The 18079-nt window shown below is 43.2% G+C and overlaps 1 protein-coding gene across 26 annotated transcripts in view; it reads right to left on the bottom strand.

The window, feature by feature from the left end:
• The window catches only part of KALRN (kalirin RhoGEF kinase), a 653674-nt gene that overhangs the window by 71333 nt on the left and 564262 nt on the right, over positions 1-18079 (bottom strand). For 16 of the 26 annotated variants that reach the window (XM_020287027.2, XM_020287016.2, XM_020287028.2 and 13 more), the window contains 3 exons: positions 11714-11997; positions 10460-10564; positions 6805-6900 (listed from right to left, as the gene is read on the bottom strand). In XM_020287027.2, coding sequence (XP_020142616.1) covers positions 6805-6900; positions 10460-10564; positions 11714-11997 — 485 coding nt within the window. The remainder of the gene's footprint in view (positions 1-6804; positions 6901-10459; positions 10565-11713; positions 11998-18079) is intronic. The other 10 variants (XM_020287022.2, XM_012780447.3, XM_020287065.2 and 7 more) reach the window with 3 other exon arrangements.

The raw sequence follows: 18079 nt of genomic DNA, 5'->3' as shown, positions 1-18079 counted from the left end.
AGGAGCAGCCCTAAGTGAAGGGCTGAGGGCGAAACCACATGGGGCAGCCTGGGCAGCTGGAAGAAGCCCAGTGTAGGCAGAAAATATGGTGTGAGGGAAGGGGACTGGCAAGTGGTGGTTCTGAGAGTTGGAGTGAGTAGGTGCTAGAGAAGGAAGAGGTAAGGAGTGAAAGTAGAATCCTGGGGAAGGATGCAGGGACCAGATGATAGAGTCTTGTCTGTGGCATTAAGCAATAGAGACTTTACCTTCTAAGATCAAGGATGGGAGGGTTTTAAGTAGGGAAGTAACACGTTTGGATTTAAGTTTTAGAAAGATCAGTCTTAAAGTTCCAAACAGCTTTCACAATTTGGGAAAATATCTCTGATATGACAGTAAAGGAAAATAGAGCTTAAACTTTAAATACTCTATGATTAACTACATTATTTTTAAAAGGGTCTGGAAGAAAATACACCAAAATTTCAACACTCCATGTCTAGATGATGATTTATGCTTATACTCTTGTCATTTTTCCAATTCTTTTTGAATAAGCATATATTGCTTTTATTAGTCAGAAAATAACTATTAAAACTTTTTTTTTTAAAAAAAAAGGAAAAGACAGATCACTCTAGCAGTCATGTAGAGAGATATCCAACTGGAATCTGGGAGGAAATGGTTGCTAACAGTCCAGGTAGGAAAGAATTTTGAGATTAACTGTAAACTGCAAGCTCCATATAAGGAATGTGAGGCTCTGTGCTTGATCTCAAAGCCTGGTGTGTAGGATAACTCAAGAATTTATTGAATAGTGGAAACTCTTGGGGAGAGATCAAAGCTCCTCTGATAAGGCAAGGGGTACCCACCACACCAACCAGTCACCTCTTAGCTGCACTTCTTTTATAAAAATGTGTATATCACACCTGTAAGGATGGCTATTATTAAAAAACAAAAGACAACAAGTGTTGGCAAGGGTGTGAAGAAAAGGGAACCTTAATACACTGTTTGTAGGAATGTAGATTGGTATAGCCATAATGAAAAAATAGTAGGAAAGTTCCTAAAGAAACTAAAAATAGAACTACCATATGACCCAGCAATCATTCTAATAGGTATACACACAAAGGTAATGAAATCAGCTCCTTGTAAAGATATCTATACCCTGATGTTCACTGAAAAATCATTTACAATAGCTAGGATATAGAAACAACCAAAGCATCTGTTGATGGATGAAGAAAGAAACTGGGATATACATATGTATATACACACATACACACACAATGGAATATTATTCACCCTTTAAAGGGACTATTATTTTCCTTTAAAAAGGAGATCCTGCCATTTGCTACAACATGGAGAGACCTAGAGGACATTATGCTAAGTGAATAAGCTAGATAAAGAAAGGAAAATATTGCATGATCTCACTTATATGTGGCATCTAAAAAAAAAAAACAAAGTTCAAAATAAAATATATAGAAACAGAGAATAAAATAGTGGTTACCATGGCAGGACATGGAAAGGAAATTGGGAGATACAGGTTCAGAGGATACAAAGTAGCAGATACGCAGGATGAACAGGTCTACAGAGATCTAATGTACAACATGAAGAATACAGTTAATGAAATTGTAGTGTATTGGAGATTGTTGTGAAATAAGTAGGTTTTAGCTGCTCTTGTCACACATACATAAAAAAATTACTATGAGATGATAAATATGTTAATTTGCTTTACTACAGTAAACATCTACTATCTACATGTATTTATTTCATAACATCATGTTATAAACCTCAAATATATACATAAAATTTATGTTAAAAAAACCTGTATAATATTCTCTGGACAAAAAGGCACATCTAAATCATTCCTAGCAAACTGGGAGTGGGTACAGGACAACCACACAGTGGACAAACTGAAGTCTGGTTTCAGGCAAATGACACTTTGGGATTGTAACTTTTAACTTTGGGTTAAAAATTTGGGGTAGATTTGGTTACACTTTCTTGTCTAAAAAAAAAAAAAAAAAAAAAAAAAAAATTTGGGGTAGGAATCTAAACTTTCCTATGTTGACAAGCATCTCAGGAGTCTCTTCCAGAGAGGAATTCCAGGTGAACTTAGTTCCTGAAAACATCAACCTCCACAATGAAATGATGGGGCCATAATTTTCTCCCATCTGGACTCTGACCTGCTACTAACTCTTCCTGGCTGCTGACGGAGCCAGACAATTCATCTCAGGCAGAGCAAAGCACATGCGCAAACACGGCCTGGCCTCTGCTGTGCTCTTCTGCGGTCTGCAGGGCTGGCCCGAGGAAGTGGACGCTGCCAAAGCAGGAGAACAGGAGGGCGGAAGTCTTGCTGAAGCAGTCAGGACACAGTCTCAGGATGCCAGGCCACCAGGTAAACTAAACAAGAGATCAGTCCTGGCCAGCCCCTTCCCTAAAGGCACAGGATTATTAGCCGGGGTCCACAGGGGCTATCCTGAGCTCAGTGAACTATTCTGGTGTGCCACCTGATGACAAGAGCCAAGATAGGGGCTTTCTTTCTAGAGGCTCAGTCTTTCATGCCAGGGAGATGATAGAGTCCTGGGGCTCTCAACTATAGTTTTGAGGCATTATATTCTCACATGGCCAGGAGGCTCTTGTTCCTCAAAACTAAGGAATAAAACCAAATCATGTAGACTGTTGTTACCTGCAACATTCACCTAACCACCAGTCTATTGTGATGAATACTAAGTTTCCACATGCTCAGCACCACACTAGGTCACAGAAGATAAAGATGACAGGGTTCCCTTTCCCTGCCCTTCCCAAGGCAGCTGAGGTGGCTAAGAGCTAATATTTGCAGATGTTTATCAGTTTACAAAGTACATTCATATCATCATAACTATCTTGAGATTTGATTCAGGTAGACAGAATCATCAGCATTACCAGGTGCATCATAACTATCTTGAGATTTGATTCAGGTAGACAGAATCATCAGCATTACCAGGTGCGATAACACACAGGCCCACGTAGACTAGCTTTCCCAGGGCTGTACAGTAAGCAGCAGAGGCAGGACTAAAACCTAGGTCTTCTGATTCCTGGCACGCTTTCTGCCAGCAGCAGCAATCCACAGGTCTAGAAAAGGCTATACTAAATCACACAAGGTATTATCTTTAACTCTGGCCAGAAAAAGTACATTAGCTCACTGATTAATCAGGGCCTTTGTTTACCAAGAAAGGATGCTCACCCACCTGCCCCCAAATAGAGCTAATGTACTTTTTCTGGCCTGTAATCCCAGCACTTTGAGATGCTGAGGAGGATTGCTTGAAGCCAGGAGTTCGAGACCAGGCTAAGGAACATAGTGAGACCCAGTCTCTACAAAAAATACCAAATTTAGACAGATGTGGTGGCATGTGCCCGTCATCCCAGCTACTCAGGAGGCTAAGGCAGGAGGACTGCTTGAGCCTGGGAGTTTGAGGTTGCAGTGAGCTATGATGATGCCACTACACTCTGGCCCAGACAACAGAATGAGACCTTGTGTCAAAAAAAAAAAAAAAAGTCCGAGCATACCAGATGCTCCTGTAAAATGGAATCTGACTCTGTAAAGTGGAAAGGACTTTATTAGTTCTTTCTTATACTGAACTAAGAAAACTCCCACACACAGGTCTAGGTTCCACCTTTTGGAGCGACAGAGTCAGAACAACTCTCCATTCCCACAGCGGTGCTACTGGAAGACAGCTCTCATGTGTCTTCTCCTAACTTTTCTCCATATTTAACCTTGGTTTCTTCACCTTTCTTTAGATGACATGAACCAAGTGTTCTGGTTATCTCCTCTGGGCCCCTCCAGTTTGTTCAAGAACATTTTAGAATGTTGTGTTTAAAACACAACACAATACTCACACACAACTCGCGACAGCTATGGTCTGAATAGCTTTAAGTGCAGGGAGACCAGTACTTCTGATCTGTGCATTAATTAAGTCTGGGATAACACTGGCCATTACTGGCAGCCATCACTGTTGGCTTTAGTCAGAAAAGTCAGAACTTTTATGGCTCTGGATCTTTTCTTCTTCTAAGATAAAGAAATAGGATTAAGAGTCCTGGCAGTGAAAATGCACCTTAGTGTTCCCAGACATGGCTGGGATATTCTCAACCTCCTGTTGTTGTGTTGCTACCTTACAGCTGAATGAGAAGAAGAGAAGGTAGAGGAGAGGACAAAGAATCGGATTTTGGTGAGAAGATTCTAAGAAAGCAAACAACTGCTTCCTCACTACCTCCTGTGATATCCATACCATGGCTTGGTTTTGTATGTTAAGCCAAAGAAATCTCTTGGGCTTGTAGAAATTCTGGGCTTGTAGTAGGTCCTCAAGTGTAGTTATTGGTGGAAGAAATTAAAGCCTTTATTATGGTAAACTCACTGCAGAAAGGACATTCATTCAATAGACATTTATTGAGACAAATCAATTCCAGTGCCATCCCACACTCCCTCTTCTCTGGGAAATTGCTCTAATAGTACTTCTCAATATCTTCATTTGCATGTTTAACACCAGACCCATTAATCATGCAAATTGGAGGCCCTAAGAGACTCTCAACAGTGCAAAGGTTAGCGGCAGTAGTAGGAAAAAGGTAATCCAAAATATAAACACATACAGACTTTGGAAATAAGCATTCACAAAGAACCCAGTGAGTGTGGAGGAATATATACTAATGTCCTAAATGACTTACCATTTAGCTGGAAAAGTAAACTACAAATGCAAACATTAAGATATTTTAACAACTAACACAACAGGGCCATGTTAGAGCTATCCCTCAGTGCATGTGGCTTTAGTAATTGCCACGTGATTACAGAGGGAATTTGGCCCAGGCTGGTCAGAGGAGCCCTTGTGAAGAGATGAAACTTGAGTGGGACCTTGAAGGACCATTATGTTCTAGATAAGCAGAAATAAGAGGGCAAACATTCCAGAGAAGTGGGGTGGTTTGGACAAAAACTTGGAGGAAGGAAAGCCAAGTGTGGGTTTGGGGCTAGGGAAGAAAACAGTTTGGATGGAGCAGAATTTATCAACCAGAATCATAAGTGGATGTTGGAAAGGTAGGTTGCAGAATAGGCCACAAAATATCAGAATACTGGGTAAGAGTGGACTCTATCTATAGGTCAGTGATTTCCAAAATGTGATGACATCAGTGAATATAAGTTTGTTCATGCATTCCCAAAACATGTAACTTATTTATAAATTATGTATCTGTGCTACTGTACTATCATTATGTACATAACAAAACATATATGAAACATTTTAAAATGATGATATAAAGATATTCAAATATTTTTTCCCATATCCCAGTAAACTGGGTACCTGAAAGCCCCACATTGGAGACCACTGCTTGTGTACAGGTAAGATGGGGGCAGCAAACCCCAGCAAGGAGGTAGGTAGTAGGCAGTGCTTGTGGAGGACTGATTGAGAGAATGAGGTGTGTAGACAGACAGGGTGGGGAAAGAGAAAGCAGTGGCTACTGCAACAGTCCAGGCACCAAGTCAGGGCACAGGCTCAGGTGGTGAAAGAGAAAATATAAAAGAAAGGACAATTTTAAGAAAAAATTAAAGATGGTATTTGGAGAATGAAGAGAGTGTATGGGTCAGTGTGGACAGCAAGTGGAAGTGTAGCCAGAGAGAAGTCCTTTGAGAAGTCAATATAGTGCCCATAGGAGCACTTAACTCCTACTGGCAGGACAGGCAGAGATGGCAGGAAAATGGGCAACCTTCAAGAGTTTGACACTAGTTACTAAAAACAGGAGCTTTAATAAGAAGGAAGATATAGGAATGAAAGAATAAAATCGTATGTGTTATATCTCATTTATACACTGTAGGCTGGGCTATCTGAAAAAGGGGTTACTGCAACCAAAATTATTGGGCAGCTTTCCCTACAGAACATCCATCATTTTCCTTCAATTCCTGGGCCACACAGAGAAGGGTTTAAATGGCATTCATTAACAAGACTGCCCAACAGAAGTCTGCAAAGCACAGACATTTATCCTAATGAGAATTGCAGGAGAAGCCAAACGGGTGACATGGATAAGACTGAAAGAGGCATTTTCCTAAATGCTTCAAACTGTCATCCCATAGGGATACACTCAAATGTAAAAGCACGGGGGTAGGGGAGCAGCTCTATCCTAATGAGCTATCCAAAAAAGGGCTTTTTCACCAGCATTATGTCAAAATCCCAAACCAGCTCAGACTCATCACCCTTCCCTCCAATGTGCTGATTGGTACATGAGACAGTCACAAGCTAGACCAGTTGTCAGTGGTTTACGTTTAGCTTCCCCTTCATGTGGGAATATGCACCAGCTCTGAATTTCTTGTGAAATATCTCTGAATTTCTTGAAAGGTATCCACACACTTTTGCCCATTCCCCTTTATAATCAGCAGTCCACTTTTGCAAGACTTTGCAAGCCAGCAGGCTCTCTAAAGGCCCCAGATAAAATTTCCTGGTGTTTTCAAAGATCCAGTCTGTATTCTGTGTCTCAGCAGCACAGCACGCTAGCTTCAGTGCTAACCAGACATGCCTCAGCACACACTGGATGCCACTTGCATGCGGGCAGCTGGATCAGGCTTACAGTGAGGCTAGTTTGTCTTGGACACTTTTCACCTTGTATCAACTCCCAACTCCCAAATGGCCTTAATTTCCCATGGCCATTCCCAAACAAATGCCACAGAGGACTTGGAGGCACAGCTGTTTGGAAACCATCATTAGCTGGGAACAATCACACAGAAGGCACGAGGTTAGGTCCAAAGAGAGCACAGCAGACAGGTGCAAGGCCTTGGGAGCCGCATGGAGGTGAGACACACACAGAACTGTCTCCAGGACCCCCACTTACCAGCTTGCTTTTGACCAACTTTTCTATTGCACTGACAAGGTCTGCAGCAGTAGGTACTTCCGTGGAAGCCTGCCGGGCTGCTAGCAAAGAGGAGGACTGCAAGACATTGAGCAGCAAAGGAAAAGCAGATTAGCAAGGAATGAGGAACAGCGATTAGGAAGCAAAATAGAAAGTCAAAAGCTTGAGGCAGGTGAGGGAAGCAAAGCTCTAAGTTTAGAGGGAAGAGATGACAGAGGGAGGCAGGGGTCGTGTGGGTGTGGGACAGGCCTGCCCAACCCCTTGTCAGAAATTCTGGCCAGCAGCAAAGCATGGATGGGACTAGGCTCTCCGTAGGCCTCCGAAGGAGCTGAGAGGAGGGGTCATGGAGTTCCTGGGTGGCCAACAGGCAAGGGCTGCACCCACTGACAGTGATGGGGTGGCTGGAGGGTGACTGCTCTGAGGGCAAACAAGACTTTGGCCATTGCACAGCCGCCCATTGCTGTTCCAGGGTATGCAGGAGTCAATAAACCTAGCTTTAGGTGTGTCCAAAGAAGAGAAATAGTCCTTGCTTTACACAGCTTTAGATATAGAACTTTACTGTGTGTCCAGCAAAAATGCTAGGGGCAGGTCCTTAGAGACCAGTGAGCTAGACGTCCCCCCACATATTCTCTCCCTCCTTCTCCCTCCCTCTCCTTCCCCCTCTTCTCTCTCTCTCTCTCTCACACACACACACACACACACACACACACACACACACACCCTTACCCCTCCACAAAACATAGCTGGCTCTGGTGAGGCCCCTGAACTGGAACACTAGGCAGTGATAAAGGGCTCTGGCAGGAGCTGCGTGTCACACGTGCCAGCAGCCACAGTGAAGGAGGCTCTGCTGCAGGACCTCCCTGGCCCCTCCTCCCACTCTCGCACCAGCAATAAGGACTTGGCCATGTGGCAGTTTGGTCAATGGTTTGGGGGTTCCTGTTCCCTGAGGGACTGTGGTTTTTTTATTGTTTTTCCTTCCTTCCTCTACCTGAGAAGGAGCTGGGGGAGAAATGGCTAACCCTGCAAAGCATGTGTGCACTTTTACCCCAGCCTTATCAGAGCACAGGGCAGTGGTGTTTCCAGGGCCAGGACACAGGCTCCTTCAGTCTCAGCAGTAAGGACCGTGGGTGAAGAGGTTGAATGTCCTGGCCTTGCTCTGCCTTCAAGTTTGTCTCTTAGGTTAGCGGAAGAGTTTCAGAAACGAAGCTTCTTATCTAATCTAAGAGTTACTTTAAGTCTTTGCCTCTGAGATGGGGGAAAATAATTGTAATTTAAAAAGATATAACAATATACCTTTTCCTCTCCTGCGGAATGCAGGAAAAAACTTAAGTCTGTGTGGAAAATCAAGTTATCATCTTTTTGTTCAAGTAACCCTACTCTTGGAAACTTACTCCAAGGACAGGAGTCAAAAGAACAAATGTGCTATGTGCACAGTGATCTATCTGTCCACAGTACTATTATCCAGAGTGGCAAAGACTGGAAACACCCCCTTAGGATGTCCCACTCAGGGGCTGGGGAAGCAAATTATGGAACACTAAATAAGTAAAATATTCTCCAGCTGTTAACAGTTATGAAGGTAAAATTAATAAGACTTCAGGAAATCTCAGTAAATAAAACAGTGAACATATCATGCACACATATGAACAAAGACCATAAGGAAACATAGAGAAATAAAATAATCGCACAACATCACAATGGGTAAACTTTTAAAAATTCCTTTTACACTGTTGTAAAAATTGTTTTAATATATCCAACTGTATTTGCTAGAAGTTCTGAGGCTCACATCACTACCAAATATTCCAGAAAAACAAAATGTACAGAAGTCAAATAAGCAGGACTGAGGAGAGTTAATGTGTCTAAAAAGCGATTCTTGGCATCTACCCTATTTCTAGCTAAGAAAAGGGCTACATGAATATCTGGGGTAAGTCAGCATTCTCAGTTAAAAATTATCTAGAAACAACATAATGTCCACTTCCCCCAAACAAGCTGTGTTTGAGGGAATTAGAGGGAGAAGGTTCATGACCTTTGCTTATCTTATGCCCGCCGGACCCTCTGTGGACAGGGCCCTGGGCACCTCTCCCCCGCGCGATCACTGTTTATAAAACACTACGTGGCGGTAGGCCTCTGGGAACGCAGAGGCTGCTTCTTGCTCTCATCTCAAGGTGAAGCACAGCATTTCTGTCTCAGGACTCCAGGATGGGCATGTGCCATGCTTCCTACTACGTTTCTCCCCAGCAATCCAGAGTCAGAGAGCTGGCCCTGGATATGGGGGCCACCAACATCACCTCAGGAGGGGCCACAACTGGGTGTGGGGACACCCAGCTGCCACATCTGTCATTAGCCTGATGTTAGATTTGCCTACCACAGAAGAAGATATCTATCAATGTCTGTGGATTAACAATTTAAATGCAAAGCAGAAAGAATTAAAATAAGAACTGAGATATGACCAGAGAAAGCTGATATATCTGCAGACAGTACTTTTTGATCACCAGAAAAGCTTATACATCTGCAGTCAGTACTTTTTGAATTGCATCCTAGGTGGTATCATAAAGGTTTGTTTCCTGCCTGCACATACTGGGCCCACCACCATGAAGGAGGCTTTCCCTCCAGCAGGCAGAGCACCAGGGAGCACAAAGAGAGCCTGGAGGATGGCTAGGCCAGCAACCACTGTCACCACGCTGCCACCACTGCCACACAATGAAAACAACATTCTGAAAAGCAAATGGCAAGTACCATGCAATCAAAAGCTGTAACCACCACTTCAACGTCCAGACTCTAAGAGAACCAGCAACACTTAAGGGAAGGAAGAAAATACACACACACACACACACACACACACACACACACACACACACACACACACCCCAAAGTGAAAACATGGCTGTAAGGAAAGTAAGTGGCGGAGAACACGAAGCAGCCCCAAGCCTCAGGTCAGTACCTGGAAGCACATCCAACCTAAGCCTCTGCTCCAGAACAACCGGGACAATCAAGGTGATCACAGGCTTAGTGGACACCAACATTTCAGATACCAGCAAGCCTCTGTGTGCCAGTGGGCCAGGGAGTTTTGCAAAGCAAAGTTGGGCAACTTGGCATATCAGGTTTGCCCACCTTTGATGACAAACTCCTCTTAGCAGCATTTCCATCCCTCATGCTATAACTGCAAAATTTTAACAGCACTGGGCTTACCATTACCTAGATTTTACAGTTGACTATAGGAAAAATGACTAAAATTAGGTTGTATAGTCAGGTACAATGAAATGGTTGCAACTTGGAACCACTGCAGATTCTTTTTTGATATAAAATATCAGATTTTGTAAAATAGCAGATCCTAAAATAGTTCCTTTTAGGACCTGCTGCTTCCAAAGACAGAGCCATTACCCTTTATCAACAGGGCACCAGGCAGGTTCCCACTTTGAGAATTCTACGCACACCCCCAGAACTGCCCAAAATGAAGTCATGCCTCTGGGGTTCGGGGAGGGGTCACCTACCAAATACAGACAGAATCTCTATTACCATGAATTCATGTGGGGTGAGAGATAACAAAGGAGAAAGAGCATGACTACCCTGCCACACACACAACACAAAATCACATGCATGACACATTGCTCTTTCAGGTAAGAAAGTAAAGAAGTTCTACCATTTCATCCTGTGTGGGGTCGTTGTCAAAAATCTTCATAGGCGGAGGGAGGGGTGTGTGTGACTCTTCATCTGGCTCATCCTCACCCCAACCTTTCTTGCTCTTCTAGAACAAAAGAGCAGCATTAGTTACCGCTTCACAAAGCTAAAAATGCCAATAGTTCAGGACTTGACATTTTAAAGAAATAACATATAAGAGGAGGGATCCTCTCAACACAGCTCTATCTTATCAGCTTCAGGTTCCTCCCCTGTATATGGATATACCTGCTCATCTCAAAGGAGAATTCGGACCAAATGGTTAATGAACACACACACACACACCCCAAAACAACAAAAACAATCTATCTTATTGATTAGACAGGAAAAGAGAAAGCTCGAAACAGTCAGAGAGAACCTAACTTTTAAACTTTCGTAGGGCTATTAAAGCACAATCCAAATATCACTGGGCTCTATTTCCATTTCCAGAGGGAGAAATGGCAGATAGCATAAAATTACAAGAAGAGGCAATCTGGTTACATGTCAGGAAGAACTTCTTAGCCATATCAGTCATTAGAGTAAGTTAATTTGCCAGATAAAACAGGTATCTCATTTCCCCAACCAAAACATACCCACTATATTTTGAATACGGAATCTCAGCTTTGTAGGAGACTTCAGAGGTCACCGAGCCTAGCCTCTCGGCTAACACAGGGCTCTCTCTAACTGTGATGCAAGGTTGCACGGCCTCTCGAGCCCTTCCAGTTTAGGTGACCATTAGTTCTCGTGAAGGCCCATTTCATCACTGGTTAATGCCCCATTAAAATTCTGCTTTAAGTTGAAATTTTGCCTGTTGTAACCTTGTCTGTTGATCATAGTTCTCTGAGGCAACCTGGACTTGTCTATTCCCTTTTATAAATGGTACCACTCAAGATTCTTGTAAACCACTATAATGCCCCACCATAGTCTTCTATTTTCTTTAATCTAAACAGGCCTAGCCAGTTGTGATGTGGTCCTCAGTGGAGGCAGGGAACCAGCGACCAACTGACTCCCCTCTGGCCCAGGCTCCTGTCTCCAAATCTGGCAAATGGTTTCTGTCTGCTGGATGTCCTAGAGCCAGTTAGTCTCTGAATTTGTCACCAAACTGGGCAAGGTCATCAGAATAAAAGGAACTCAAATCACTGAGGCTCAGGATGACCATTGCTGGGAATTAGAGACTGCCTGGGTTCCCGAGCTGTGAAAGGGGGTATGGCAGGGTCCCCTCTGGCCCGTGTGCAAGTACCTCATCAGCGCTGTCGCCCTGAGGGGTCGTCTCATCCCCAGGCTTGGGAGATCCCAGGTCGAAGCTCTTCCGACCATCCCGTACTTTCTTCTGCTTTTTGATGTTCCCATCTGCTTTCCCACTGTTGAGCCGACGCACGGGACTCGTCAGCCACTTCTTAAGCGTGTTGGTGGAGCGCTTGGGACCGGGGGAGCTGTGGATGGAGTTCAGGGAGGGCTGGGCCTGCAGGTTGGCCACTGACTCGGATTTGCCTCCGTTTTCACTTGAGGAATGAGAGTACGCTTCTGCGGAAAAAGGACAGACAGACACGGCCACGTCAGAGGCAGCTAAGGCAGGCTGCCAACCTGGGTGTAAGACAGCTCCATCCTCAGGAAGCTAGGACACAAGGCAGAAGGACACCAACAGCTGCAGACCCCGGCCAAGGGAAGCCTCCAGAACAGTAGTAACAGCCAACGCTCGCCCAGTTTTTAATATGTGGGCACCGTTCCAGGCACTGTGGATGCAGGAGTGCGCAAGAGACAAAGACCCCTGCCTATGTGGAGTTTATGTTCTGGAGGGAAACACATATGACAGACTATCACAATCGCAAAATAAGTAAAATGAAAAGTATAACAGATGGTAAAAAGTGCTATGTCAAAAAATAAAGTAGGGAAAGGAACTAGGGAATGCTGGGGTAGGAACAGGGGTGCAAATTAAACAGCTGGTCAGGGACAGGCACATGACACAACATTTGGGCAAGGCCCTAACATTGGTGAGGGTGAACCAGGTGGCCACATGGCGAAGGGCATCCAGGCAGGTAGAAGAGGAGCAAATACAAAAACCCTGAGGCAAGACCTGGGGTGTGCCTGGCGGGGCGAGAGTGGCGTAAACAAGGGGAAGAGCAGTAAGAGGGGAGTAGGGAAAGCAGCCATGGGCTGGGCCATCTAGGGCATGGTGGGCCTGCGTTATGCCCGTGTTATGCCTTTGGCTTTTACCTGGAGTGAAACCCACTGGAAGACTCTGAGCCACAGTGACATAACCTGACTTATGCTTTAGAGGGGTATCCTGATTTCTACGTTGAGGGCAAGTGGAAATAGAAGACTGGTTAGGAGGCTACTGCACAATTCCAGGTGAGGGATGTTGGTGGCTTAGAGTAGGTTGTACCTGTGGTTGTTAGAAGTGATCAGCTTCTGGATATGTTGTGATGATAGGGCCAATAGGATTTGCCGACAGACTGTGCATGGGATATGAAGAAAGAGGAGTCAGGGGTAACTCAGGTCTTTGGCCTGAACCATTAAGATGGAGTTCCTGAGATGCAGAGTACTACGGGAAGAGCAGGATTGGGGGAGGGAAGGTAGAAGTTAGCTTTAGACATCTTTGAGATGCCCATTAGATATCTGAGTGGACAAGTTCAATAGGTGAATAGTTGCTATCAAGTCTGGAGCCCAGGGTGAGAAAGTGCTGGTGAGCTGGAGATAAGTGGGGAGTTGTCAGTGTTGAGTCAGTGCTGGGAGCCGGGAGGCTGGGTGAGATCACCTAGGGGCTCTGGATAAAGAAGTCCAAGGATTAAGCCAGAAGGAGAGTGACGAGAGAACTAGGAAGAAAACTGGGTGAGTGGGATGTCCTAAAGGGTACCTGTAGAAAATGTCTCATGGTAGAGGGAGAGATCAGCTGTGTCAAATGCAGCTTGATAGGTCAAGAAGGTTGACATAAGAATTAAGTCTTAAACTCAGCAACATGGAAGTCACTGGTGACTTTCAAAAAAGCAGCTGTTGTGGAATGGAGGGGCCCAGAGCCTGACTGGAAAGGGTGCAAGGGAATGGGAGTAAGACAGAGTATAGAGGAGAGAGAGCATGTGAGGTCAAGAGAGTTTGTTTCGTATTTAAATGGGAGAAATCAGCATATTGTTTGTAAGCTGTATGCCATTTATTGACGGTTTTCAGTGTTATAATATACCTGCAATAGCCTAAGCATTTGGCACAGACTATCTTATTTCATTCTCAGGACAACTCCTTGAGGTAGGTTCTATTATAATCCTCGAGAAGATGAAACTGCAGACTTAACAACTAGTCAGTTTGCCTGAGGACATACAGCTCATAAGGGGCAGAGAGAGATCTGAACTCCAGACAGACAGACTTGAGCACTAAACTACACTACCTGGCTCTTAGTGTCTGTGCCACACCCAGTTCTCCAGGCTCCCTCTGAAGAGGCTAGAGGAAGAGCAGGTCTGGGGAAGCCACTGTCAAGGTAGAATAGAAGGCTAGGAAAGGCACGTGGCAGATGTGGGCATGCAGGAAAAGCACATCAGGCAGCCTTAGTTTCCCCAAAATTCTTGACATCTGAATACACATTAAACTCTGAGAAGGCCGGGTACAGGGGCTCACGCCTGTAATCCTAGCACTTAGGGAGGCTGAGGTAGGAAGATCACTTGAGGCCAGGAGTTTGAGACCAGCTGAGGCAACAGAGTGAGACTCTGTCTCTACAAAAAATAGAAAAATTGGCCAGGCATGGTGGTGCATGCCTGTAGTCCCAGCTACACGAGAGGCTGAGGTGGGAGGATCCCTGGAGCCCAGGAGTTCAAGGCTACAGTGAATTATGATTGCACCACTGCACTCCAGCCTGGATGACTGAGACCCTATCTCAAAACAAAACACTGAGGAAATCAGCATTAGAATCCACCTACCTTGACATTACAGAATAGCTTTGAGTTATTCAAAAGAAAGCCCTTTAAGCCCACTTCAGATGTCTTCCTAGCTCCTATTGCTTGGGGATGCTGTTCTTGGTTCTATCAGTGTTGAGAAAGGTAGGGTCTCAAGACTTCCAAAAGCAACACAGGAGCCTCAGCATGCAAATATTTAGTAATTCCTGAGCAAGAATTACTAAATAATAACTATGTCATGGAGCACATATTAGGTAGTCTGTTCTAAAGACTTACAACAGATTTGATTACTATTTTATAGACCTCTTATCTAGCTACACATAGACATTCACATGATGGGGGGGAGAGAGAGAGAGAGAGAGAGTGCGAGAGGAGGGAGTTCCCTTGCGAATGAATGAGAATAAAGGAGCAAGATAGTGCTAGCAAAATTAAGATAAATTCACAAGGCAGAACATGATTAATTGCCAGAGGGCTGGTATGGCCTCTAGAGGAGTTTACAGGAGGGTCAGATCAGTACAGGCGGGATTGGTCTGAAAAGGTTTAATGGAAGAGATGTATTAAAGCAGAAGAGAAGGGGTGAGGAATTCCACAGGGGAAGACAGCAGGAACAAAAGCAGAGGCAGGAAAACTGGAAAAACCCTGACCAGCTCTATCTCTTCCCCTCCTCCAGAGGTTCCCCTGACAGCACCACTTTGCATATTGATACTTACAGCAAACACAGGACTAGGTAAATTTAAACAAACTATTACAGTGGCTTTTCACACCTACTTGAAGACTGAGTCACCTTTTCCTACAATGACTTTGCCCTAGACTAGAGGTCTAATCTGGCCTGGGAGATGCTCTGGTTTATACACAGCTAATAGAGAAGAAAGAAAATCCTGAAAAAAGGGTAAATGAATGCTTTTGCCAATAGAGAGCTGTCTCTAGCTTCTACAACTGGTGGATCTCATGGGCACCAAGCTTAGGCTTCCTGAGCCTTAACCCTGCTGGGACTTTCTTAGATATTGCTAGAGTTTTGTGAATACTTTGGAAAACAACAGCAGAATATTTGAATTTAGAAGCACAAAAATTGAGCTCTGAAAATTCCCTGGTATGAAGGATACCTACAGGGTTGCTGCTCAGGGAATATTTAGAGATCAACTGACTTGGTTGGCATCCCTTTAAGGACAATATTGTAATCTTATCTCAGAAAATTCCTTGCTGGCTGTGGTCTTGGGTGTGTTGACATTATTTCTGCAGTGTTTGGTATGGGTCAAACTCCTGTTCTCTGAGGCCTAGCTGATAAAGATCTCCAGAGCACTGGTAGGGCCTCTCTGCTATCTTTCTGTTGATAAGCTGACAGTTGCTTTTCATTCACCAGGCCCCTGTGACACCATGTGGCTCTGCTCAATTCAAGCCTTCAAAACTTAGATTTATGGGCATGTATTATGTCAGCAGTACTAGAGGCCTGGCCCCATTAGCTGTGCCTTAACTGTTTTGAGGCCAGACAGATAGATGACTGTCCAAGATTTCTGTTCCATGGCAAATCAAGTCTGGTTTTGAGATGCACAAGTACAAATTTTGAATGACCATTCCTCTTCCCCTGTTGTCATCTGATTCTGCTTTTGTGTGTTCTGTACAAATTAATGGCAAGAGTGCAAAGCACAAATTAAAAATCAAGAGTGTTCTTAATTTTGTTTTTTTAAGTTTACTCTATGTAAACAATTGAAGCCATTCAACCATGGCCCAAGCGTTGGAAGCAACATAATTCAATATCTTACCAGCTATAACAGTTAAGTGACTGATTTGGAACAACCATAATACTATTTTGTCATCAAATCATCCCAAGTCCAGGTAGGTATTATTTATTACGAATCCCACCTTAGGAAATAGAAAATGAGAGTGCTTCAAGAAACTGGGGTTCATAATAAGTGGCAGAGGCAAGCCTTAAACCCAGATCTTATCTCACTGCATATATATTTAATCTTATTTCTGTATCTATGTTCATTCCATGTATTCCTTTAGACTTTACCATTATTGTAAAAAGGAGCATCACATTGCTAGTCTATTTGACATTTCAAATATAAATTTATAGATAATTTATATAAATTACAAAATTTCTGCTGAAAACTGTCTCAGAGTTTACCTAACTTACCTTATTTACTTTGATAAATAAGGCAATGAAGGTTCACATGTGGGAAAGTCACTGTCACAAATTGGTAACAAAACTAGTGCTAGGCATCCCTCTGCCTGGTCCCAGGCTCTGAACCAGCGCACTCTCTGTAGCCCTGAGGCTTAGAAACTGCCCTTGAGACCAATAACTGGTTTTAAGTAAATGGGAAGACAAATGTATCCCTGGACACTGCAAGTAATAAAGATCCCCTAATGTTCTGGTATGTACAGTTTGCTTTCTAGAATTTAAAAAAAATCATTTTCTGAGACTAATTTTACTGTGAAATATTTTTAAAATACAGAATATAGGAAAAATTTGACATCCATGTACCCACCACCTAGATATAATAAATATAAACATCTTTTCCATATTTGCTTTAGCTTCTTAAAAAGTAAAGGATTACAGATATAGTTGAAGCCTCTTTTTTTTTTTTTTTTTTGGCCCATTTGCAATCCCACTCCTACCTGCCCTTCCCAGAGTTAAAATTCCCTTCTGAAGTTGGGGTGTATCTTTCTTACCCATGTTGTTAGACATTTACTTTATATGCAAATATAGTATTAACCTATGTTTTGTATTTTATACAATTATCATAATGCAGGTATCATCTTGCAACTTGCTCATTTATTCAAAATCATTTGAGATTTATTCATGTTTTTACATGTAGATTTAGTTCACTCATTTTAATTGTTGACTAGTATTTTTTCACAGGATATATCATGATAGTTGTAATACCTGTTCCTAATGATGAACATATGGATATATGGGGATATATGTATGTATGTGTGTATGTATATACACACACACACATATATAAATTGTACAGGACTGTTTGCATATATGTGAGAATTCTAAGCCAATGCATCCCAAACCATCTGTGATAAAGAACTCATTTTACTTATTTCTGATCTGTTTGGACTAATACTTCTATAAAACATAAAGTCACACTCTTGGATGTTGTGGAAATGTCAAATTGCTATAAAAACTTTCTATAAAACACTCTCGTTTTCTGTGCTTATCTCACTGTGGGATGGACACAGTTTGCAAACCTTCGCTGTCTGCAGATCACACATTGAATCCGTGGCACTGCTCTCGACTTTCAAGCATTAATCTCAAGGTGGAATTGCCTGGCCCGACCATTTTCACTGGGCAGCGATGTGACTTGGGGTCAGTTACTCAACCTCTCGGTTTCCTCGTCAGTAGGTAATATTAGAACCTACCTCACAAGGTTGTTACCAGGATTAAGGAGTTAGTATTTGTAAAGTGCTAGAACAGTGTCTACACCCATAGGAGGTACCATTTAAGTAAAAAAAAAAAAAAAAATCAATAAAATAATTAAAACCTCCCCTAATTTGATGACTGATTTTATTCTGTATGTTCCTTCATTCCATCTGTGTGTTCTTCCACAGCCAGACTCCATACTTTAAGAGCATTTTTTAGCTTGAAAGTTCTATGTCTCACGAAAGCAAAGAAAAACTTAATGCAACCAGTTACCACCCTATGTCATCCCCACCCCCATCCCTTGCCTGGTGACTAACAAAAGAGTTAGCTTTCTTTACCACTCCTAAGACCAAAGTCT

This window comes from Microcebus murinus, chromosome 1 (assembly GCF_040939455.1).
Source record: "Microcebus murinus isolate Inina chromosome 1, M.murinus_Inina_mat1.0, whole genome shotgun sequence".
Lineage (NCBI taxonomy): Eukaryota > Metazoa > Chordata > Mammalia > Primates > Cheirogaleidae > Microcebus > Microcebus murinus.
The sequence above is the reverse complement of the archived record's forward strand: the minus strand, read 5'-3'. Positions and strand labels throughout refer to the sequence as shown.